Source organism: Haematobia irritans, chromosome 5 (genome assembly GCF_050003625.1).
Source record: "Haematobia irritans isolate KBUSLIRL chromosome 5, ASM5000362v1, whole genome shotgun sequence".
NCBI classification, from domain to species: Eukaryota; Metazoa; Arthropoda; class Insecta; order Diptera; family Muscidae; genus Haematobia; species Haematobia irritans.
In genome coordinates, this window is record NC_134401.1 from 9,532,482 (window position 1) to 9,558,427 (window position 25,946).

General features: G+C 27.2%; 1 protein-coding gene across 5 annotated transcripts in view; it reads right to left on the bottom strand.

Annotated features, from left to right (window-relative positions):
* Vmat (Vesicular monoamine transporter) overlaps positions 1–25,946 on the bottom strand; it is a 100,603-nt gene that overhangs the window by 49,157 nt on the left and 25,500 nt on the right. For 2 of the 5 annotated variants that reach the window (XM_075310285.1, XM_075310281.1), the window contains exons 1-2: positions 13,569–13,699; positions 2,955–3,558 (exon numbers count right to left, since the gene is read on the bottom strand). In XM_075310285.1, coding sequence (XP_075166400.1) covers positions 2,955–3,540 — 586 coding nt within the window. In that variant the 5' untranslated portion in view covers positions 3,541–3,558; positions 13,569–13,699. Of the gene's footprint in view, positions 1–2,954; positions 3,559–13,568; positions 13,700–25,315; positions 25,692–25,946 lie in introns of those variants that run through there. The other 3 variants (XM_075310283.1, XM_075310284.1, XM_075310282.1) reach the window with 3 other exon arrangements.

The window sequence follows — 25,946 nt, forward strand, 5'->3', positions numbered from 1 at the left end:
GATAAAAAAACAAACTCTATCTGGACATACTGATAGGCTTCTAAATGGACATACTTCCCTTTTTTTTGATCCTTTTAGAGCTCACATCGAAAAGCCATCACTCATCCCTCTAACTAATAAATTGCCTTTATCATTTTAATTGATATACCATGGTAAATTTGTTATCCTTCATCGATTCATTATTGTGGTATAGGATTGTCTACAAGGATATACTCTCCAATTTCTATTATTTGCCTTGTTAACTGTCATTCAATTCATTTATCATTTTTTTGTGGACTCCTCTGCATTTGTGTATTTCACACTGAAGTTGTATACAATACAAGGCTCTACTCTAATGGGTTTGACGTATGTCCTAGTCACACACCAACACCCAACTGAGAGCTAGAACTAATCAAAGTTTAAGTACCACTTGTCTGCCACAGGCAAACATACCACAAGTGGTTCTGTTGCTGGTAAATAACTTCAAGAGATTGGTGGTCAATGGCTATAAATAAAATATCGAGATGGATGTGGAGATATGGGGAAGAAGGATTTGATTATTTTTTCTCATTTTATTGATAGAATCAATTAAATTGATTCTTAAGTGAAATCTACGTTAATATAATGAGTTGGAAAAACATGGCATTAGTATTAAAAGAGCTATTATAATAGAAGATCTTGGGGGGATAGAGAGAAACGTACGCTTAAAAACTTTTATATGAAATATGTATTGCAAATTGTTAGAGAATTTAGATGGATAGTGTAGAAATCAAACCTGGATATGGTTTATATTTTGCCTCTATCTTATTGTAGAAGACGCAGGGTGAATAAGGTACAAAGAGAACCTCTCTCACATCAACGATTTTATTTTTACTTCAATGATATGGGATATACCCGTCTTACAGTTGAACTCGAACCACAAAATGATCTATGTAGAAAAAATGTATGCTTTTCTTAAGAATATCTTCCATAAAAAATGATAATTTCTACGGCAATTTCCTAGGGTTCGAGATTCCTACTGTTCCTTTCTACTATGGCAATATAGACTTGATACTATACATATAGTATAGTAAGAAACAATCAAAATCGGTTGAACCAACCTTACTGCTCAATAAATATTTACATTGATGTGCAAATGGTTCTCTTGAAATGTTATGTTTATTGCCATAGTAGAAAGGAACAATAGGAATATCCATATATTTCTACAGCAATTTTGTTTTAACCCGGTTTTTTACAAAACCAGCTGATTTAACTGATTTAAATACACCAACTGATTTAATCCCATTATATTGTAATAAACAAATAGGTAATTTTTGTTGTGTTTTGAAGCAATTTTCCTGAAATTTAAATAAAATTATTTACATAAAAGAGTTTCCAGCAAAAGGTGCTACTTTGATTTATCCGGTCACTGTTGAGGCTTTTATTCTCTAACATTTAGCAAGTAGACAAGCATCTATTTCGTACCTTGGCCTCGGAAATACCAAAAGTTAGGTTAGGTATAGTGGCAGTCCGATATTTCAGGCTCACTTAGACTATTCAGTCCATTGTGATACCACAGTGGTGAACTTCTCCTTTATCACTGAGTGCTGATCTCTTCTCACTGAATGCTGATCGTCTCCAAACGGTGTTCAACAATTGCTGTAAACCCACTTACAGAATCTTTGAAGCACTCAGAAATATCACCATGGTATAATCCACCGCTGAAAAACTTTTTGGTAATTGGTCGAAAATCAGATTGAACCCATGACCCTTTGTATGCAAGGCGGGCATGCTAAACATTGTACCATGGTGGCTCCCCATAGAAGTGGGAAACAGTGAAAATCCAACCTGATTGCTCGGAAAACGTTAACATTCGTGTAAAAATTATTCTCTTGAAATTTTATATTTATTTCCGTAGTAGAAAGGAACAGTAGGAACCTCGAATAGTAGAAGGGTACAGTAGCAATATCCCACCAAATATATGATGAAGATCAATGTAACTAAAACTCCTTGCAATATTTGCATAAAGGGTTTTCCATCAAGAAGTGCTACTTTGATTTACCCCGTAGCTGTCACTGCTGAAGATTTTATTCTCTAACTAACATTAAACAAGTCAGCTAGCAACATGTTCGTATCTAGCGCTCGGAAACCCAAGAGGTATGCTTAGGAATCCTCTCCATCCACTGACTGTTTGGTGCAGTTTATAGTCCGGCAGGGTTTTGGACCTTACATATGAAGTCATGTAAAATTTCAATCGAAGACTATGGACCTGTAAACTGGATCGAGTTGGTCATTTTCTGATATTGATTTTCATTGGTAACGGTATACCTTCTTCTTTATTATGAAACAAATATCTGATCGTCAATCTTAAAAAAATTGACTATTCCTTGAATAGCAAAATAACACCTCTTATTGGAAAAAATATAATACACATAAAAAAAATATTTTTTTCCTTCAATCACGAAATTAATTGATCCAATTAATTTTCAATTGAAATGATTTCAATCACAGAAATGATATTATCAATTAAAAAATTAATTAAAAGTCAATTAAACAATTAATTAATCCAATTAAAAAAATAATTGATACTATTAATTTTTGTGATTGATTTTTGTTTCAATAAAAAAAATTAAATTTTTAATTGACTATTTTTTAAATCTCAATTAAGACTTTAATTGGAAAAATTTTGTGAAATTTTTTTCTGTGTAGAAGGGAAAAGTAGGTGTCCCCAATAGAATCATATATGAATCCCAAATAGTAGGAAAGTGCAGTAGGAATCTCACATCAAGGGGTAAAATTAATATTTATTTGCCTATAGAGAGACAACTTTAACAAGAAAAAAAAACAACTTTGGACGAAGGATTTTTTTAATCCCCCTTAGTCCCCTCCACCCTATTAAGCACTTCCTAACTCCTTTTTGTCTATTGACAGTTTCAAATTAAGAATTACTTTTCAATTCAAATTTATTTGCACATCATAGTAATCAAACGACTTACCCACTGTTGTCAGCAACATATTATCCAGCAGCAGAGCTATGGCAACAATGATTAGAACCAAACGACTAGAACCACGCCATCCAATTAGCCAATTTTTAAAGGAGGCCCAGGACCCGGCAGCTCGATAATTTTCTTGTCTACAATGATCTGGCGGTGGTATAGGTGGTCCCCCGCCACCGCCTCTAATACCCCCACCTGCTGTTCCTCCACCAGGAGGGGGTGACGTCATTTTCTCATTAATCGCCTTTGCGTCTGATGGCGTTGTTGCTCCCACGCCCAATATTCCTCCATAGTGACTAACGCCCCGTTCGGCTCCATTAATCCCATCTGAGGTATTGTTGCCATTCTGATGCGGCTGCGGCTGTTGCTGATGCTGCTGCTGTTGATATTGCGGTTGTTGTGTCTGCAGATGTTGTTTGAAGGGATTCTTACTCGGTGTATCGTTGTTGAGTGCTGTTGAGTTCGGTGTATTGGTAGTGAAGGATGTGGTCGATTCGTTGAGGCCGGTTTTTGAATTTGTCGCTGTGGATGATTTATGCTGCTGATGTTGTCTTAGTTCACCGCCACCGGCTTCAGTCGATTGCATTGCGTTATGGAATTGTTACTGAAATTGGGGAAAGTAATAAAATAAGAAAAAGATTAAAAAAAATGGTTAGGGTAACGTTTGAGAATGAATTTCTAATTATGGATGATCTTTCGGGGTCAACATGACACAATTACCCTCCCAAAAAAGGGAACACACGCAAAGCGCTTGCCTTAATGCTATCAGATTTAAGGTTGTACGTTAATTTGATTACATTTTAATACCCTCTTATAATCCTATTAACAGAAAAGACGAAAAGCAATAAGTCACAGTAACAGCTAAGGAGTATTCCATGGGATGTAAAGAAATGAAATAGAAGTGAAATGCGTTGTCTGTTACTTGTCGTCTTAAAGATTGGAGGAAAAAAACATAAAAAGTGAATGTTTTTGAACGCAATCCATGTTGCAAATTTGAAGCAATAATTGCCTTCCCACACAGTGTGCGCTTTTAAGCAGCCAGAGGCATATCAACAGATTACAGTTCCCCAGGAATATATTAGAGAGTTCCCTGTCTTGCTAACTCATATCCTTTTTTAGTTCAGTGATATGTGCCTTACAATTTTTAGAAAACCTTTGAGTTAAATCGAAAGTTCGGTGTAATGGGGGCTATACCAAAACATGGAAGGATACACACAGTATTCAGCACATCTAATTGTAGTTCTAGAATCTAGAATCTAGAATCTAGACGCCCAAGAAGCAAAATCGGGAAATCGGTGCATATGGGGGCTATACCAAAACATGGACCGATAGGCACCATTTTCGGTGCACTTTTTGATAGTCCTAAAATATCGTTTACAGAATTTCTGCTGCCTGGACAACAAGCTTGGACAAATTGATCACTTTTGCCGCACGAGCCAAAAATAATCAAACAACATTTTGAGACAATTTTACCAAAATCTACCAAACAAAAAAATCTTATTTTTATTTCTACAAAATATTCTGTGAACATAATTTTCTCAAAATTTTAATTCTATAGAAAATTTTGTCAACAGTTTGTCAAAATTTTTTTCCATAGAAAACTTTGTCTTTTTTCCATAGAAAAATTTGTCAAAATTTTATTTCTATAGAAAATGTTGTCAGAATTTTATTTCTATAGAAAATTTTGTCCAAATGTTATTTCTATAGAAAACTTTCTCAAAATTTTATTTCTATAAAAAATTTTGTCAACTTTTTATTTCTATAGAAAATTTTGTCAAAATTTTATTTCTATAGAAAATTTTGTCAAAATTTTATTTCTATAGAATATTTTGTCAAAATTTTATTTCCAAAGAACATTTTCTCGAAATTTTATTTCTATAGAAAATTTTGTTAAAATTTTATTTCTATAGAAAATGTTGTCAAAATTTATTTTTGTAGAAAATTTGGTCAACATTTTATTTCTATAGAAAATTTTGTCAAAATTTATTTCTATAGAAAATTTGGTCAAAATTTTATTTCTATAGAAAATTTTATATCTATAAACAATTTTGTCAAAATTTTTTTTCTATAGAAAATTTTCTCGAAATTTTATTTCTATAGAAATTTTCTCACAATTTTATTTCTACAGAAAATATTGTCAAAATTTTATTTCTACAGAAAATATTGTCAAAATTTTATTTCTATAGAAAATTTTGTCAAAATTTATTTTTATAGAAACTTTGGTCAAAATTTTATTTCTATAGAAAATTTTGTCAAAATTTTATTTCTATAGAACATTGTATATCTATAAACAATTTTGTCAAAATTTTATTTCTATAGAAAATTCAATTTTTTTTCTATAGAAAATTTTGTCAAAATTGTATTTCTATAAATAATATTTTTTTCTTTAGAATATTTTATCAAAATTTTATTTTTATAGAAAATTTTGTCAAAATTTTATTTATATAGAAAATTGTGTCAACATTTTATTTCTATAGTTTTTTTTTTTCAAAATTTTATTTCTATAGAATTTTTTTCAAAATGTTATTTCTATAGAAAATTTTGTCTAAATTTTATTTCTATAAATAATATTTTTTCTATAGAATATTTTGTCATAATTTTATTTATATAGAAAATTTTGTCAAAATTTTATTTCTCTAGAAAATTTTTGCAAACATTTTATTTTTTTAGACAATTTTGTCAATATTTTATTTTTTTAGAAAATTTTGTCAATATTTTATTTCTTTAGAAAATTTTGTCTAAATTTTATTTCTATAGAAAATTTTGTCAAAATTTTAATTCTATAAAAAATTTTGTCAAAATTTTATTTCTATAACAAATTTTTTCCAAAATTTACTTCCAAAAAAAAATTTTTTCAAAATTTTATTTTTATAGAAAATTTTCTCAAAAATTTATTTTTATAGAAAATTTTGTCTAAATTTAATTTCTATAAATAATAGTTTTTTCTATATAATATTTTATCAAAATTTTATTGTTATAGAAAGTTTTGTCAAAATTTTATTTCTTTAGAAAATTTTGTCAAAATTTTATTCCGATAGAAAATTTTGTCAATATTTTATTTCTATAGAAAATTTTGTCAAAATTTTATTTCTATATAAAATTTTCTCAAAATTTTATTTCTATATAAAATTTTCTCAAAATTTTATTTCTATAGAAAATTTTCTCGAAATTTTATTTCTATAGAAATTTTTCTCACAAGTTTATTTCTATAGAAAATATTGTCAAAATTTTATTTCTATAGAAAATTTTGTCACAATTTTATTTCTGTAGAAAATTTTATCAAAATTTTATTTCTATAGAAAATTTTGTCAAAATTTTTTTTCTATAGACATTTTTCTCAAAATTTTATTTCTATAGAAAATTTTCTCAAAATTTTATTTCTATAAAAAATTTTGTCAACATTTTATTTCTATAGAAAATTTTGTCAAAATTGTATTTCAATAGCTATCGAACTTTTAAGAGACTATCTGAGATGGAGGAAGCAATATGTTCACATAGGAGAATGTAGCAGCGCTCAACTTGAGGTATTAAGTGGAGTTCCACAAGGAAGCATTATAGATAGGCCCCTTATTGTTTAAAATTTTTATAAATGATTTACAGAATTTTGAATTAAACGGAGAGTTGTATATGTTCGCGGACGACATTTGCCTTTTGTATCACTATAACTATGTGGAGGCTTTAAGGGCTAAAATTGAATGGGATGCAGCGATTTTATCAGACTTCTTGAAAGTAAATAAGTTAGTTCTTAATTCGAATAAGACAAAGTTCATAAGATTTAGGCCTCAGATTGCTGGGGATAATGAGAAGATGGGGGTGTATGTGGATGGGAATTTTATTTTGGAGTTCGACAGTGTTACATATTTAGGAATGAATTTGAGCAGTAACTTCCAATGGGAAGGTCACATGGACTTATTAAAATCGAAACTGTCTTCAGGGATTGGTGTTCTGCACAAGTTCAGACAGAAACTTGATCAAAGATCGAAGATGTTGTTGTATCAATCGCTGATTCATTCCCACTTAACATATCTTCCGATAATTTATTGCGCTAGGAAAAGTGCGGCAATCAAATCATTACAGGCAATTCAAAATAAGGCCTTGAAAATAGTATTCAATTTACATTCTAGATTTCACACAATTGTTTATACAAGGATTATGCAAAAACTGTTCTCCTTGTACAAGGAATTTATAAACATCGCCTTTTGATGTATGTTTTCAAAAGCTTGCATGGTATTAGTCCCCATTCTGTAAAATTTAGTGATAATTTATCACAAACGGGTAGAATAACTAGACAAGCAAATCAATTAATTTTTTCTAGATGTCGTTTAGAGTTGACCAAACAGAAAATAAGCTTTAATGGACCTATGGAATACAATCAGTTACCGTCAAACCTGAGAGATATCACAAATATATCAACATTTAAAACTAAAACAAAAGATTGATAAATATCGTGGAAGCACTTCTTACATAATTTTTTTTTTGCTCTTCATTGTATTTTTTATGCTTTTATTATATAATGTACATTTATCTTTTTTTATATGTATTAATATAAGGAAAAGTATTATGGTTTAAACCAACTTATCAGCCTCTTTAAAGCCATAGTTGGCGCTGAGGCACAATGTTTCTGTATTAAATACATTTGAATTCAATAATAAAAAAAATAGAAAATTTTGTCAAAATTTTATTTCTATAGAAAATGTTGTAAAAATTTTATTTCTATAGAAAATTTTGTGAAAATTGTATTTCTAAAAAAAAATTATTTCTATAAACAATTTTGTCAAAATTTTATTTCTATAGAAAATTTTGTCAAAATTTTATTTCTATAGAAAATTTTTTCAAAATGTTATTTCTATAGAATTTTTTTTTTGTTAATTTTATTTCTATAGAAAATTTTTTCAAAATTTTATTTCTATAGAAAAACGTTAAATAACGAATTTCTCTAACAAACCTAGGAGCAAAATTCTACTAATCATTTTAAAACTGTCCGTCTTTCCATTTGTCCAGTTAGTCTTGTAGTTGGTTGTGTTCATCTTTTTCAGTTTTTTAGCCTCTTAAAACTTGTATATAAGTGGTACCTCATACTAAGTATGAAAGGGCACTTCTTTCCCTGTCCTTTGTAGAATATTCATGAGAGATATAAACATTGCATATCATAGCTTATAATAACGAATAATTTAATTAAATGGCCTGGAGCAAAAAAAAAAGAAAACATTGTTACGTTTTTACACCCCTAAATAAAAGTTTATGATATCAATTAAAACACCAGCTGCTATGCCAACAAAACTACATAAAAACTCATCAAACGAATAAAATAATAATTCCAAATTCAAATATATTCAATCAGAGAAAAAAAAACGAAATACGATACTACCTAGCCAAGGCAATTGGAATTATTAATATACACGAATTAGAATTGGAACATCAATTTTATGTCTAAATAGAGAATTTGTTCGTGAGTGAAAAACACAATTGGTGTGAAAATCATTAAATCAAAAAGGCTAGCAAAATATTCTGTATAAAAAAACGTGAAATTCAATTACAGCCGGAGGCAGAAGTTCATAGCAAATTTTTACTAATTTCGCATGTAATTAAGATAGGCTAATTAAGTTTATCGAAGAAGTCTAAAATCCAAATGGATCCCCCTTCTCTGTGTATGGCTTTATAAATTTCCATTTACATTTAACCTTAAAGTCTTCCATATAACACCCTCTAATTTGTTGGAAATTTCAATTTGAATACATTTTCCAGAATTTGAAGTGTTGTAAAATACCCATCAATTGACTGTCAATGCCATGAACATTTCCATAAAATAGAGCAAAAACAAAAAACGCAAAGGAAACACTCAACCAATTTATGTCAAAAGTACTTCTTCATCATCATCAATAGCCTTTAATAGACCTAGCATTTAGTATGATAGACATCGAGAACTTTTCTCTTTCACTACTTCCTTGGTTGCGATTTTTTTTTTTTTTTTTTTGAAATGGAAGAAAATTGAATTTTGTCATAATTTAATTCATTTACATTGACTATGTTAACTTTGACGACATAGATGATTGTCAATAATGGTACGCTTTTCATTTTTCATCTCTTCTATTTCCACCATCCCCGAAAACGTTAGACCTCACAAAGTTTTTCCAAGCAATTTATTTTCTATAGCCTCTAAATTATGGTGTGTCATTCATTCATTCAACCATCCCATCCCAACCATCCATTTGCATGGATGTTATGACAGCATATGAATAACATCGAAAATTTGTCTAAACTTCTTGGCAAGTCAATTAATATGAACCATGATGGCAATGATGATGTTGCTAGTATCCTTGAAGGGGAAACTTGTAGAGAAATTAGGAAAATATGTTTTGTTTTTAATTAAATTTTATAGAGATAGCTCAGAATTATTTTCGATTTTCAAACTTTTTCCAAATTTAGTAAAGTTAATTTTCGGCATTTTAAAGTTCTGAAAAGGTCTACTTTTCAAACTCAAACTAGCAGTCGATTTTAGTTTTTCGTGAGACAATCAAAATGGTCGATTTTTAAAAATTTTTTGTAAAATTCTACCTTTTTTTCAACTTTTTTAATTTTTCGACATTGTAAAGTTTTGAAAAATTCGATTTTTCAAACTCAATTTATATAAACCAGAAAAGTCGATTTTAAAAATTGTGAAAACACAGTCTTGAGTTTTCGAGAGACAGGCAAAAGTTGATTTTTAAAATTTTGTAAAAATTCTATGTTTTGATTTTTCGACTTTTTTCAATTTTACTTGCTAAGTTGATTTTTAAAATTTTCAAAAAGTCAATTTTTTCAAAATTATATCAAAGTCAAATAACCAAAAAGTCGTAAGTCCCTTTAAACTTTTTTTTTAGAAAAATTTCGATTTTGTGAATTTGTACAATTTTGAAAATATAACTTTGCAAAAGTCGACTTTACGGCGTTTTCCAAAATTAATAAAATTAATTTCTTGGCTTTTTAAAATTAAAAAAAAATAGACATTTCAAAATTGTGTCGAAGTCGAAAGTTGAAGGTCCCTTAAAAAATTTTTTTAGAAAAATTTCGATTTTGTGAATTTTTACAATTTTGAAAATAAAACTTTGCAAAAGTCGACTTTACGGCGTTTTCCAAAATTACTAAAATTAATTTCTTGGCTTTTTAAAATTAAAAAAAAAATCGACATTTCAAAATTGTGTCGAATAATCAAAGAAGAATTCTGTAAAATCAACTTTAAATTTTTTGCAATTTAAAAAATAAAAATTTATTATAGACAATTCTTTCAAAATTATATCAAAGTCAAATAACCACAAAGTCGTAAGTCCCTTTAAATTTTTTTTTTAGAACAATTTTCATTTTGTGAATTTGTACAATTTTAAAAATAAATTTTTGCAAAAGTCGACTTTACGGCGTTTTCCAAAAATACTAAAATTAATCTCTTGGCTTTTTAAAATTAAAAAAAAATCGACATTTCAAAATTGTGTCGAAGTCGAATAATCAAAGAAGAATTCTGTAAAATCGACTTTCGGTTTTTTGCAATTTAAAAAATAAAATTTTATTATAGACAATTTTTTCAAAATTTTATCAAAGTCAAATAACCAAAAAGTCGAAAGTCCCTTTAAACATTTTTTTTAGAAAAAATTCGATTTTGTGAATTTTTACAATTTTGAAAATAAAACTTTGCAAAAGTCGACTTTACAGCATTTTCCAAAATTACTAAAATTAATTTCTTGGCTTTTTTAAATTAAAAAAATCGACATTTCAAAATTGTGTCGAAGTCGAATAATCAAAGAATAATTCTGTAAAATCGACTTTCGATTTTTTGCAATTTAAAAAATAAAATTTTATTATAGACAATTTTTTAAAAATTTTATCAAAGTCAAATAACCAAAAATTCCAAAGTCCCTTTAAATTTTTTTTTAGAAAAATTTCGATTTTGTGAATTTTTACAATTTTGAAAATAAAACTTTGCAAAAGTCGACTTTACGGCGTTTTCCAAAATTACTAAAATTAATTTCTTGGCTTTTTAAAATTAAAAAAATCGACATTTCAAAATTGTGTCGAAGTCGAATAATCAAAGAAGAATTCTGTAAAATCGACTTTCGATTTTTTGCAATTTAAACAATAAAATTTATTATAGACAATTTCTTCAAAATTTTATCAATGTCAAATAACCAAAAAGTTGAAAGTCCCTTTAAATTTTTTTTTTAGAAAAAAATCGATTTTGTGAATTTTTACAATTTTGAAAATAAAACTTTGCAAAAGTCGCCTTTACGGCGTTTTCCAAAAATACTAAAATTAATCTCTTGGCTTTTTAAAATTAAAAAAAAATCGACATTTCAAAATTGTGTCGAAGTCGAATAATCAAAGAAGAATTCTGTAAAATCAACTTTCAATTTTTTGCAATTTAAAAAATAAAATTTTATTATAGACAATTTTTTAAACATTATATTAAAATCAAATAACCAAAAAGTCCAAAGTCCCTTTAAATTTTTTTTTAGAAAAATTTCGATTTTGTGAATTTTTACAATTTTGAAAATAAAACTTTGCAAAAGTCAAATTTACGTCGTTTTCCAAAATTACTAAAATTAATTTCTTGGCTTTTTAAAATTAAAAAAATCGACATTTCAAAATTGTGTCGAAGTCGAATAATCAAAGAAGAATTCTGTACAATCGACTTTCGATTTTTTGCAATTTAAAAAATAAAATTTTATTATAGACAATTTTTTCAAAATTTTATCAAAGTCAAATAACCAAAAAGTCCAAAGTCCCTTTAAATTTTTTTTTAGAAAAATTTCGATTTTGTGAATTTTTACAATTTTGAAAAAAAAACTTTGCAAAAGTCGCCTTTACGGCGTTTTCCAAAATTACTAAAATTAATCTCTTGGCTTTTTAAAATTAAAAAAATCGACATTTCAACATTGTATCGAAGTCGAATAATCAAAGAAGAATTCTGTAAAATCGACTTTCGATTTTTTGCAATTTAAAAAATAAAATGTATTATAGACAATTTTTTCAAAATTTTATCAAAGTCAAATAACCAAAAAGTCGAAAGTCCCTTTATTTTTTTTTTAGAAAAATTTCGATTTTGTGAATTTTTACAATTTTGAAAATAAAACTTTGCAAAAGTCGACTTTACGGCGTTTTCCAAAATTACTAAAATTAATTTCTTGGCTTTTTAAAATTAAAAAAAATCGACATTTCAAAAATTTTATTAAAGACGATTTGTAAAATTTCTGACCTATTCCAAATTTAGTAAATTCAATTTTTCGACTTTTCAAAATTGTAAAAAATCTAAAGTCGATTAATACAAATTTGAGAAAGTCGACTTTTTAATTTTGGATTTTTCGACTTTTTAAAATAATTTTTGGCTAAAGTCGTCTTTTCAACTTTCCAAATTTATCAAATTTTAGTAGAATTGGTTTTTCAAATTTGCATCAAAGTCGAACAATGAAAAAAGGTCGGAAGTCGAATTTTGAAAAAGTCTACTTTCAAATTTCTGATTTTTTCCAAATTTAGTAAATTTAATTATTCAATATTTTAAAATTTTAAATAAGTTGATTTTTTTTTTAATTGTAGTCTAAAGTCGATTATTACAAATTTGAAATTTTAAAAAATTCCAAAAATAAATATTTTCAAACGTCAACTTTTCAATTTTCCTACATTTTCAAAACATTATCTTTCGGCTTTTTAAAAGATATACAAATATAACTTTGCAAAAGTCGACTATCAAATTTCCTATTTTTTGCAAATTTATTTCTTTGTTTTTTTAATGAATTTCTAAAATTTTACAAATTTGTTTATTAACAATCTGAAGTCAACCTTTTTAAATTTTTAAATTCTAAAAATAAATATTTTAAATTTTTAAAAATTCTTCAAATAAAATTTTGTCGACTTTCAACTTTCCTACTTTTTCTAAGTTTATTTCTTTGACTACTTTTTCCAATTTATATCGAAGCTGAATAATTAAAATGTCGACTCTTTAATTTTTTTAATATTAACTTTGCAAACTTCGTCTTTCAAATTTCCGATTTTTTCCTAATTTAGTAAATTTAATTCTTCGATATTTTAAAATTTTAAATAAGACGACTTTTTAGAATTGTAAAACGTCTAAAGTCGATTAATATAAATTTGAAAATTTGAATTAGGCTTCTTAAATAAAAAAATCGAGAGAAAGTAAATTGCAAATATCTTCTTTCCAGTTAACTTTAATTGAACAATTTTCAGCAGTTACGTTCCTAACACGTATCTTCATGAAAATGGGGGTTTCCCAGGTTTTGCCTAATACATATGTTTGTTTTTTTTTTTATATACGGACAATGTGACGTATAATTATTATTGAATAATTAATATTGCTTATTCGCACCATGTCAAAGTTTTTGCTTTGATATAAACGGACAATGTGACGTATAATGATTATTAAATAATTAATATTACTAATTAGCACCATATCACATAGAATTGCTTCGACACTGTAAATACACGTAACATACGAGTTAGTTCTTCATAATAATTCCATAAGATTATGGAGCAGTTATGAGTTTTTTTCATAGGAAAAACAATCCTCTTTATTTATTATTACACAAATCTTTTACACATTTGCCATTATAAATTTATTCCCATTTTATTTACCTTTCAAATTCGGATCCTAAATTTTGAATTTAAAAATTTCACAAACTAAAGAAATACCCGAAATATCTACTACACATTTGTGATCTCGAAATGTCAATGAGCTCTGCAAACTATAAACAAACTAAAGAATTCATAACAATTATAACCTCTACGGCAGGAAAAAAAACTGCAATAAATTAAATTGCCTCTTTGTACATCTTGCATTGATAATAACATTCTTCATTTAAAATGGAGAGGATTTTCTTCAAGCGTTTTTTTTTTGTTTAGCTTAGTCATGGGAACGATATTTTACACATAGATATGGGGATAGACAATCATAGTACTGTCTTTTTCTAATATAATTTTTGTACTATACGAAGGAAATATAATTGAATTGGGAACTCTGAAAACTCTGACAAAATAAATTAAAAAAATTGAACAATTTTGAACCCCCAATTCAGCCAATAGATTAGAAAATTATTATTTCATCGATTCAGAATTTCTGCTGTATACCCATAATTTCATACCGCCCCCATTACAAGTTTCCTCTTATTAATTTCAATTGTATTGTATTCTTGTTGAAGAGCTTTCTTGAATAAATTATGACTTAAGAAAAAAATATTTTTCCTATCTAAACACTATTGCAACGTACTTCTCTCATTTGTCAGATCAAAGTTGCTTCGAATTTCCCATTACAAAAAAAGAATTATTCTCTTTGACATGCCTCCCAGAATTGAAGATAAATTTCCCATTTTATATGATCAATTTGCGACAATAAATAAACAAAAATTGATTGATAGATTGAATGAAATATGATCTTGATTGTGATCTTAGTAGGAAATGATTGAATGGGCCAATCAGCAAATGACAAAAATGAACTTTTTCTTAATTAAAGCAGATGCTGCTAAATATTTTTTTTTGTAAAAAGGTCCAACTTATTTTAATAAAAACAAATCAAATAGAATTAAGCACTATTAATTAGATTATCATTTGTGGAAAAAGTATTGGGGAAAACTTTGGTATACTAAGCTGTACTGATACCACATTTCAATCCTTGTTGAACAAAGTCATGAAAGAAGATACGAAATAATCACAGACTGTGTAGAAATTTAAAAGGAGAGTTGAATTTGAATTTGAAAAGTTTGGTTAACGAATCGAAAAAGTCCAAATAAATGACAAATCTCAAGAAGTAATCATAAAGATTTCATGTTAAAGAGATCTTTATTTTTTTCCATTTAATTTTTTTCATTTATTTTTTTTTCATTTCTTTTATGTGGTTCAATTAAAAGCAACATATTTGGAAGGAAGGCAAAAATATTTTGAGGGGATCTGATAGAGATTCTAACAGGGGGAGCTATTAAAAAGTAAAAGTTCTAACCCCTCTGGTCAAGCTAACATATCCTAACCGAATTCCTGAGCATCTAAAAGCCTCAATTGATTTTTTTTGTGGGATCATTAATCCCCAGCCAATAAATTTGGAAGTTTTCCAAAGTCATTACTTTTACATATACACCCAAAAGTGCTCTTCCATATTTACGCTTTACAAGAAGTTATAATAAATTGAAATTTTCTAAATTTTATTGGGGAGCGAGTATGGTGTAGTGGTTAACAAGCCCGCCTTGCATACAAAAGGTCATGGGTTCAATCCTAGTTTCGACCGAACACCAACATTTTTTTTTCAGCGGTTTCTTATCCCCTCTCAGTAACCCTGGTGACATTTCTAAGTGTTTCAAAGTTTCTCTAACTAGTTTCACCGTGATATTAAACGCCTTTCGGACTACGCTATAATATAGAGGTCCCTTGTTATTGGGCTAAACATGGAATCGGTCAGCACTCAGTGGAGAGAGGTATTACAATGGACTGAATTGACCAAGTGAGCCTAAAATAAGGAACTGCCTCTATATCTAATCTAACCTACTGGGTATAAAAAAAGCTAAGGACATATAAAAACCTGGGATTATGAAAAGAATTATTCGAAAGGTGTACCAATCACAGTGGCCACAGTTGGTAGAATTGTACCAATAATTGTAGATTTTTTACTGTTTAATAGATTGGTGGAATCCTTGATGTTTTGGTAGAAAAAATTTTGACAAAATTTTCTATAGGAATAAAGTTTTCCAAAAATTTTCTGTAGAAATAAAATGTTGCCAAAATTTTCTTTAGAGATATATTGCTAAAATTTTGTATAGAAATATATTGCATACATTTTCTATAGAAATAAAATTTTGATAAAGAAATAAAATTTTGAAACAATTATCTGTAGGAATAAAATTTTGATAAAATACCCTATAGATATAAAAAAAAATTCTAAAGAAATAAAATTTTGACAAAATTTTTTATAGAATTAAAATTTTGAAACAATTTTCCATAGAAATAAAATTTTGAAAAAATTTTCTATAGAATTAAAATTTTGACAACATTTTCTATAAAAATAAAATTTTGAAACAATTTTCTGTAGGAATAAAATTTTGGTAAAATATCCTATAGATATAGAAAAATTTTCTATAGAAATAAAATTTTGCAAAACCTTTCTATAGAAATAAAATTTTGGAAAATTTTGCTATAGAAGTAATTTTTTTCAAAAATTTTCTATAGAAATTAAATTTTGACAAAATTTTCTATAAATATATAAAATAAAATTTTTACAAACTTTTCTATAAAAATAAAATTTTAACAAAATTTTCTATAGAAATAAAATTTTGCAAAAATTTCAATTGAAACAAAATTTTGCAAAAGTTTTCTATAAAAATAAAATTTTTACAAACTTTTCTATAAAAATAAAAATTTTTGACAAAATTTTCTACAGAAATAAAATTTTGACAAATTTTTTCAATAGAAATAAAATTTTCAAAAAATGTTCTATAGAAATAAAATTTTGCAAAAATTTTCTATAAAAATAAAATTTGGCAAAAATCTTCTGTAAAAACAAAATTTTGCTAAAATTTTTTATAGAAATAAAATTTTGCAAAAATTTTCTATCGAAATAAAATTTTGCAAAAATTGTCTATAGAAATAAAATGTTGACAAAAATCTTCTATGAATATAAAATTTTGCAAAAATTTTCTATAAATATAAAATTTTGCAAAAATTTTCTATAGATATAAAATTTTGACAAAATTTTTTATAAAAATAAAAATTTCTAAGGAAATAAAATTTTGCAAAAATTTTCTATACAATCAATTTTTACAAACTTTTGTATAAAAACAAGTAAGGAAAGTCTAAAGTCGGGCGTGGCCGACTATATTATACCCTGCACCACTTTGTAGATCTAAATTTTCGATACCATATCACATCCGTCAAATGTGTTAGGGGCTATATATAAAGGTTTGTCCCAAATACATACATTTAAATATCACTCGATCTGGACAGAATTTGATAGACTTCTACAAAATCTATAGACTCAAAATTTATGTCGGCCAATGCACTAGGGTGGAACACAATGTTAGTAAAAAAATATGGGAAACATTTAAATCTGAAGCAGTTTTGGGGAAACTTCGCAAAAGTTTATTTATGATTTATCGCTCGATATATATGTATTAGAAGTTTAGGAAAATTAGAGTCATTTTTACAACTTTTCGACTAAGCAGTGGCGATTTTACAAGGAAAATGTTGATATTTTGACCATTTTTGTCGAAATCAGAAAAACATATATATGGGAGCTATATCTAAATCTGAACCGATTTCAACCAAATTTGGCACGCATAGCAACAATGCTAATTCTACTCCCTGTGCAAAATTTCAACTAAATCGGAGTTAAAAATTGGCCTATGTGGTCATATGAGTGTAAATCGGGCGAAAGCTATATATGGGAGATATATCTAAATCTGAACCGATTTCAACCAAATTTGGCACGCATAGCTATATTGCTAATTCTACTCCCTGCGCAAAATTTCAACTAAATCGGAGCAAAAAATTGGCCTCTGTGGTCATATGAGTGTAAATCGGGCGAAAGCTATATATGGGAGCTATATTTAAATCTGAACCGATTTCAACCAAATTTGGCACGCATAGTTACAATGCTAATTCTACTCCCTGTGCAAAATTTCAACCAAATTGGGATAAAACTCTGGCTTCTGGGACCGTATTAGTCCATATCGGGCAAAAGATATATATGGGAGCTATATCTAAATCTGAACCGATTTCAATCAAATTTTGCACACTTGACTATAGTACTAATTGTTCTTCTTGTTGCAAAATTTTAAGCAAATTAGGGTAAAACTCTGGCTTCTGGGGCCATATAAGTGCATATCGGGCGAAATATATATATGGGAGCTATATCTAAATCTGAACCGATTTCGTCCAAAATCAATAGGGATCTATTCTGAGCCAAAACACATACTTGTGCCAAAGTTGAAGTCGATTGGACTAAAACTGCGACCTAGACTTTGATTACAAAAATGTGTTCACGGACAGACGGACATCGCTATATCGATTCAAGAGCCCACCCTGAGCATTTTTGCCAAAGACACCATGTGTCTATCTCGTCTCCTTCTAGGTGTTGCAAACATATGCACTAACTTATAATACCCTGTTCCACAGTGTGGAGCAGGGTATAATAATATTTTTGACAAACTTTTCTACAGAAATAAAATTTTGACAAATTTTTTCAACAGAAATAAAATTAAAAAAAAATTCTATACAAATACAATTTTGCTAAAAGTTTCTATAGATATAAAATTTTGCAAAAATTTTCTATCGAAATAACTTTTTGCAAAAATTTTCTATAGCAATAAAATGTTGACAAAAATTTTCTATAGTAATAAAATTTTGACAAAATTTACTATAGAATTAAAATTTTAACAAAATTTTCTATAGAAATAAAATTTTGAAAAACTTCTATAGAACTACAAATTTAACAAAATTTTCTATAGAAATACAATTTTCACAAAATTTTCTATAGAAATAAAAAAACGAATGAAGTAAGAGGAAGCACGCTCGAAATAAACCTAGCCAACTGCACTCAAATCGACAATTTGAAATTGGCAAAGAAAAAGAGAAATGTTTGTACAGATTTATTTCGCCAAAAGCCGACTATCATAGACCTTTTTTCGGAAGGTTCAAGTGTGGTTCACCTTGGGTTTGGTGAACTACCAGAATTTGTTCTGATAACTGGTTTATAATTTTGCTGCAAGTAGAGGATGCTGATGAGGAATGTGTAATTCCGAAACGTGCGTCCATCCAACCATCTTGCAATCTATAGGGCTTTGCCCAAATAAATTTGACAAACATTCTTTCCTCTGTTGGTTAAGCTACCCAGCAAAAAAAAGCGTCGCCAAAAAAGTAATGAAAATGTTCTTTTTGGATCCGGAAGTGGTGCAAAATTGACGCAAAAGCGATGAATTTAACATGGGCTTGTCATAGGATGAAATTCCACCATTTCAACAACCGTTGCACTGAATTTGCATCACTTCTTTAGGTGTGATCCGAATTCAATGTTTTGGATGTAAACTAAAAAAGTCTGTGATATTTTGTCAAAAAATTATTTTTATAATTTTTTAAAATTTTTAATGGATTCTAACGCTTGTGGGAAACGTTTGACCTCAAATATTTTAAAAAATTTACAATTTTTTCAGATTGGATTTAGCATTTTTTTCGACAAAATTTAAATGATTTCTACCAATTTATGAATTCTTACCCTGTTTTTAACCTATTTGAAACAAAAAGTTAAAATTACCCATTAAAAGTATGAAAAACCAAGTTATAAAAAATTTAATTAAAAGAACTTCCTGGGTAGTTAAAATAAAGAACATAATTGGGAGTGCATCTTCTGGAAATGCTTTTAAAGTTGTGCCTTTGGAAGAACTTCCCAATTTTTTTGCTGGGTACTTTTATAGTTTTGTCAACGCAATGAATTTTAAGCTGAGATCAAAATAACAAATATGATTGAAATACAAACCATCAATAATATCAGAACGAAATAAAATTTTGTAAAAATTTTCTATAAAAATAAAATTTTGCTAAAATTTTCTATAGATATAAAATTTTGCTAAAATTTTCTATAAAAATAAAATGTTGTTAAAATTTTCTATAGATATAAAATTTTGCAAAAATGTTCTATAGATATAAAATTTTGCAAAACTTTTCTCTAGAAATCAAATGTTGACAAAAATGTTTTATAAATATAAAATTTTACAAAAATTTTCTATAGATATAAAATTTTGCAAACATTTTTTATAGAAATTAAATTTTGACAAAACTTTTAAAAACATAAAAATTTCTAAGGGAATAAAAAATTTTCTATAGAAATAAAATTTTGCAAAAATTTTCTATAAAGAACAACATTTTTAATAAACTTTTCTATAGAAATAAATTTTTGCAAAAAAAAATTTCTATAAAAAATAAAATATTGACAAAATTTTCTATAGAAATAAATGTTTGCCAAAATTTTCTATAAATGCAATATAAAACATTTCTTTGGAATAAAATACATTTTTGTTATACTAACCACAAAAATGTTATCAACAACTTCAAAATAAGATTTTTTTAAATTTGAATTAATTTTTTTTCAAATTTTGGTAGATTATTTTTGGCACGAATGGCAACAGTGATGTCGATATATTTTTTGGATGACCAAGTGAAGTCATCGTCTCTTCATTTCAGTTTCGAATAGGTCCAACAGTTCGGTAGAATAGAGTCCTATTATGATTTTACTCATCTCCAGATAATCGAAGAGGATCACCCTTAAGCATCCCAAAAGAGGTGGATCGACTCTGAGACAGTATTTGCCTTCTGTGGAGAAGTTTTATCCGCATCCAAAGAAGGAATATGATCACCTCAACAAGTTTCAATAGTAATATCTTATTTTTGGATGGAGAACTTGTAACATGATTGCCGCAACCATAATATTTTCAAAATACCAAATTATTCAAAGATTTCCTTTAATTGTTGCAATATCAAACTAAGTGGTTTTATGCATATTTTCTTTATGTTAATTAATTTTCTCTATTTATAAAAATGTTTATGGGTTATTTTTATTAACTAAAAATTTGAATTTCTCTTATTTATATTATAAAGTATAAAGATGCATTTACTATTATTTGTAAGTTAAATTTGTTTTTGTAAATTCGTTTTCAAACTTCAAATTCATGCCGGTGCATATATCCATATTGTCGACAACTAATAAGTAAATAAGTAAGTATATCAAACGTGTTCACAATACTTGTTTAGATTGCGTTTAATTTGTTTACATTGGTCGTGTGTACAGTGTCAAGTTTAGGTTTAATTTCTATAGAGAATAATTATCCACGCTTATGACACTGACTATGACTGTAGGTAAATGACGTTTGACTATAGATTCTCTTTGTGGGTGTATGTGTGCATTTTTTGTGTACTGCAGTTGTTCTACGATAAAAGATGCGATAAACGATCAACAAGATATCAATTTGAATTTTACATGTCATAGATGATAATAATGACGATGATCATCATCATCATCGTTATCACCATCATATTCCTAGCTGATGATGCTTTTGATGATCATATTAAAAGATAGCTATTTTTTTTTTTTTTTTGAAAAATGCTCTCTGTTTTTTTTTTTTTTTTGTTTTTGAGCAAGTTAGCTAGGTTGTTGTTATATCGCAAATCGCTAAGATTAAGATGACAACGGTCTGTGATAATTTCTTAACATGAAATAATTTTAATTTTTTTTGTTGTAAGCATGACTATGTGCACAATTGAGATGTTAAAATGCATCTGCCACTTTGGTATGATTTATGAAAAAATTTATTTACAATTTTTTTTGCAACTGAAATTTGCTTGTTTATTTAATATTATCCACAAGGTAGTAATTATAAGCAAGGAACAAGGAAACAAATTCAACCGTGAAACCATTTTAGAGCAGAGTTTGAGAAGGTGCTTAAGCGAAATCTGAGGTAGAGAGCATGGCCGCCTTGTATAGGAGGGATCAAGGAATACCAAAAAAGAATCGGGCGGCACCGATTGATAAAAAGATAGTTCACCAGCTATGCTACCACAATGGAATAACCTCATGATTGGTGGTCGTTACAGAATGTGAAGACTATTTCATCGGCCTCACAAAGTGAGGGATGCACGATGACTGCTTTGAAAGGTAAATAAGTCTGCCGACTTATTATGAACGAATGGACAAATAAACAAATACCTTCGGTCTCTTCATTGTCAAATCGAACTTTTGTCTCATTTACCGTATTTTCAACTTCTGTTTCCAAAGCTAAAATTCTCTCTTGAAAGAGGTTCTAGTGGGGAGGACAACAGAAAAAGTAGAACTTCCAGCACCTCTGGCCAAACTAACCTATCCTATCCTATCCTCAGCACAAATATCAGTCGAATAAGGAATTCGTCGCCACCATGGAAGACAATTTTGCAGGACTCACTTAAAACTTGGTTTTCATCTAATTGAAACAGTTTAGAGCATCGCTCAGGCAAGTGCAGTGAAACACAAGTAACCAGCAAAAACATGGAGCACTATTTCAGCAGGATTGTAAGGAAGAGAGGCAGTACAAACTGCTTACAAAACAACCAAATCAGCGCTGATTTTAGTGGGCGATGTCCCGATTTAGAGCAGCTTCTACATAGCGCTGATATAATTGCTCATTTTAATACCAATATTGTACAGAAGTAAAAATATAATCTTGAGTTTCCGATTTTATACGATTGTTGTTATGAAGGAAAATAGCACTACTTTTTATGCATCTATACTGCATGAATTGGTTGCAATAACGTAAACGAATGATCATAAACTTGTTTGATTACTCGTTTACATTATTGCCACTGATACATGCCGTGTGGATGCACTGCCTACTTCACTGTATAAAAAGCGCAACTAAACTCTTACTGCTGAAGTATTTTTTGCTGGGTACATACGGGCGAATATTCCGACAGGTCTAATTTTACATACCCTCGAAAAGTATCCGATAAAATATGGTCCTCTACGAGGCATCGGAAGTTGGAATATGAGGATCGGTTTATATAGGGGTTATATAATTATGGACCACTTTTTGCATGGTTATCGAAAACATATAAAGCCATCACGCATCAAATTTCAACGGTTGAGATGAAATTTGCTCCTCCAAGAGGCTCCGGAAGCCAAATCTAGGGATCGGTTTATATGGGGGCTTTGCAATACTATCTAATAATAATTAATAACAACTGTTTGTTTCAATTTTCAATATTTGAACAGACGGACAGACATCACTAGATCGACTCAGAATTTCACCACGACCAAAGTATATATGGGGTCTGATGCACGGTTGCCACAGTTAGTAGAATTTTTTCAAAAATGGTAGATTTTTTTTCTGTTTGGTAGATTGGTAGAATTCTTAATATTTTGGTAGATTTAATCCTCTCTCACAAATTTTCTATAGAAATAAAATTTCGACAAAATTTTCTATGGAAATAACATTTTGAAAAAATTTTCTATGGAAATAAAATTTTCAGAACATGTTCTTTGAAAATAAAATTTTCACAAAAATGTCTATGGAAATAAAATTTTGAGAAAATGTTCTATGGAAATAAAATTTTGAGAAAATTTTCTACAGAAACAAAATTTTGAGAAAATTTTCTATAGAAATAAAATTTTGAAAGAAAATCTATGGAAATACAATTTTGAAAAAATTTTCTATGGAAATAGAATTTGACGAAATTTTTGATAGAAATAGAATTTTAGAAAAATTTTCTATAGAAATAAAACGTCGACAAAATTTTCTATAGAAATAAAATGTTCAGAAAATGTTTTTTGAAAACAAAATTTTCACAAAAATTTCTATGGAAATACAATTTTGAGAAAATGTTCTATGAAAATAAAATTTCGACAAAATTTTCTATGGAAATAAAATTTTGAGAAAATTTTTTATGGAAAAAATTTTTCTATAAAAATAAAATTTTGAGAAAATGTTCTATGGTAATAAAATTTTGAGAAAATTTTCTATGGAAATAAAATTTTGAGAAAATTTTCTATGGAAAGAAAATTTTCTATGGGAAAAAAATTTAAAAGAAAATAAAATTTCTACAAAAATTTCTATGGAAATAAAATTTAAAGAAAATGTTCTATTGAAAATAAAATTTTCACAAAAATTTCTATAGAAAAAAATTTGAGAAAATTTTCTATGGAAAAAAATTTCTATAGAAATAAAATTTAGACAAAGTTTTCTAAAATTTTGAAAAAATGTTCTATGGAAATAAAATTTTGAGAAAAATTTCTATATAAATAAAATTTGGCCAAATTTTCGATAGAAATAACATTTTGGCCAAATTTTCTTTGGAAATAAAATTTGGAGAAAATTTTCTATGGAAAAAAAATTTTTACAGGAATAAAATTTTGACAAATCTTTCTATGGAAATAAATTTTTGAGCAAAATGTCTATGGAAATAAAAGTTGGACAAATTTTCGAAGGAAATAAAATTTTTGTAAAATTTTCTATGGAAATAAAATTTTGACAAAATCTTCTATAGAAATAAAAATTTGACAAAATTTTCTATAGAAAAAAATTTAAAGAAAATGTTCTATGAAAATAAAATTTTGAGAACATTTTCTATAGAAATAACATTTTGACAAAAATTTCTATAGAAATAAAATTTTGACAAAACTTTCTATAGAAATAAAATTTTGACAAAGTTTTCTATAGAAATAAAATTTTGATAAAATTTTCTATAGAAATAAAATTTTGAGAAAATTTTCTATGGAAATAAAATTTTCAGAAAATGTTCTTTGAAAATAAAATTTTCACAAAAATGTCTATGGAAATAAAATTTTGAGAAAATGTTCTACATAAGCAAAATTTTGAGAAAATTTTCTATAGAAATAAAATTTTGAGAAAATTTTGGAAAAAAAATCTATGGAAATACAATTTTGAGAAAATTTTCTATGGAAATAAAATTTGGCGAAATTTTTGATAGAAATAGAAAATTTTCTATAGAAATAAAACTTATACAAAATTTTCTATAGAAATAAAATTTTCAGAAAATGTTCTTTGAAAACAAAATTTTCACAACAAATTCTATGGAAATACAATTTTGAAGAAATGTTCTATGGAAATAAAATTTCGACAAAATTTTCTATGGAAATAAAATTTTGAGAAAATTTTTTATGGAAAAAAATTTTCTATAAAAATAAAATTTTGAGAAAATGTTCTATGGAAATAAAATTTTGAGAAAATTTTCTATGGAAATAAAATTTTGAGAAAATTTTCTATGGAAATAAAATTCTAAGAAAATTTTCTATGGGAAAAAAATTTAAAGGAAAATAAAATTTCCACAAAAATAAATAAATAAAATTTAAAGAAAATGTTCTATTGAAAATAAAATTTTCACAAAAATTTCTATAGAAAAAAAAATTTTGAGAAAATTTTCTATGGAAAAAAAATTTCTATAGAAATAAAATTTAGACAAAATTTTCTAAAATGTTAAAAAAATCTTTCTATGGAAATAAAATTTGAGAAAAATTTCTATGGAAATAAAATTTGGCCAACTTTTCGATAGAAATAAAATTTTGGTAAAATTTTCTATGGAAATAAAATTTTGACAAAATTTTCTATAGAAATAAAAATTTGACGAAATTTTCTATAGAAAAAAATTTAAAGAAAATGTTCTATGGAAAAAAATGTTGACAAAATTTTCTATAGGTATTAATATTTTGACAAAATTTTTATAGAATAAAATTTGGACAATATTTTCTATAATAATAAAATTTTGCTAAAAAAGTTTTTTTTTTTGTTTGGATGCTAGTATATTTTCTATTGCCGCATCTTGATTTATTTGAAAAATACAAATATATTTTAATTTTTTCAACTCACATGTATTTGTTAATAGAATAAAAAATCACCAAAGGCCTCTGTTAATTATTACTTTTTGTATTTTATAGATTTTTTTATTACTTTTTTTAACGAAATTCTTTATTTATTTTTTTAAAATCTGTTTGAAATCCTTTTACCCTTTAAATATTAACAAATATTCAAAAAATAATAATTTGTTGCACATGTCAGACTGTGTAAACACACAAACACTTAATATTCACAATAACTTATTTCTTCATTAACTATAAACTTAAGCTTTACTCTAGACGAGTATAAGGCATTTATACGAGATTTTTTTTTTTCAAATCTAAGAGGTACACGAACTGGGATTAAATATCGGTCGGTGTTGTTCGGGAAGTGACAGCTTAAACGCAACTGAAAAGATTTCATTACATTTCTTCACTTAATAAATGAATAAAACACAATCTAAGTAACTAATATTACATGGAGCACATGTACACTTGCACACACACATCGCCATACACACCCTCACTCAATGGCAATCACACTTAGGCCACACGTACACTACTTAAAGAAATTCAAATAATTATTAGAAACAGAACATCTGTTGAATATTCGAAATGAAATTTAAAAAAACAAACTATTCCCTCAACTCTCAACAGATGTTTTA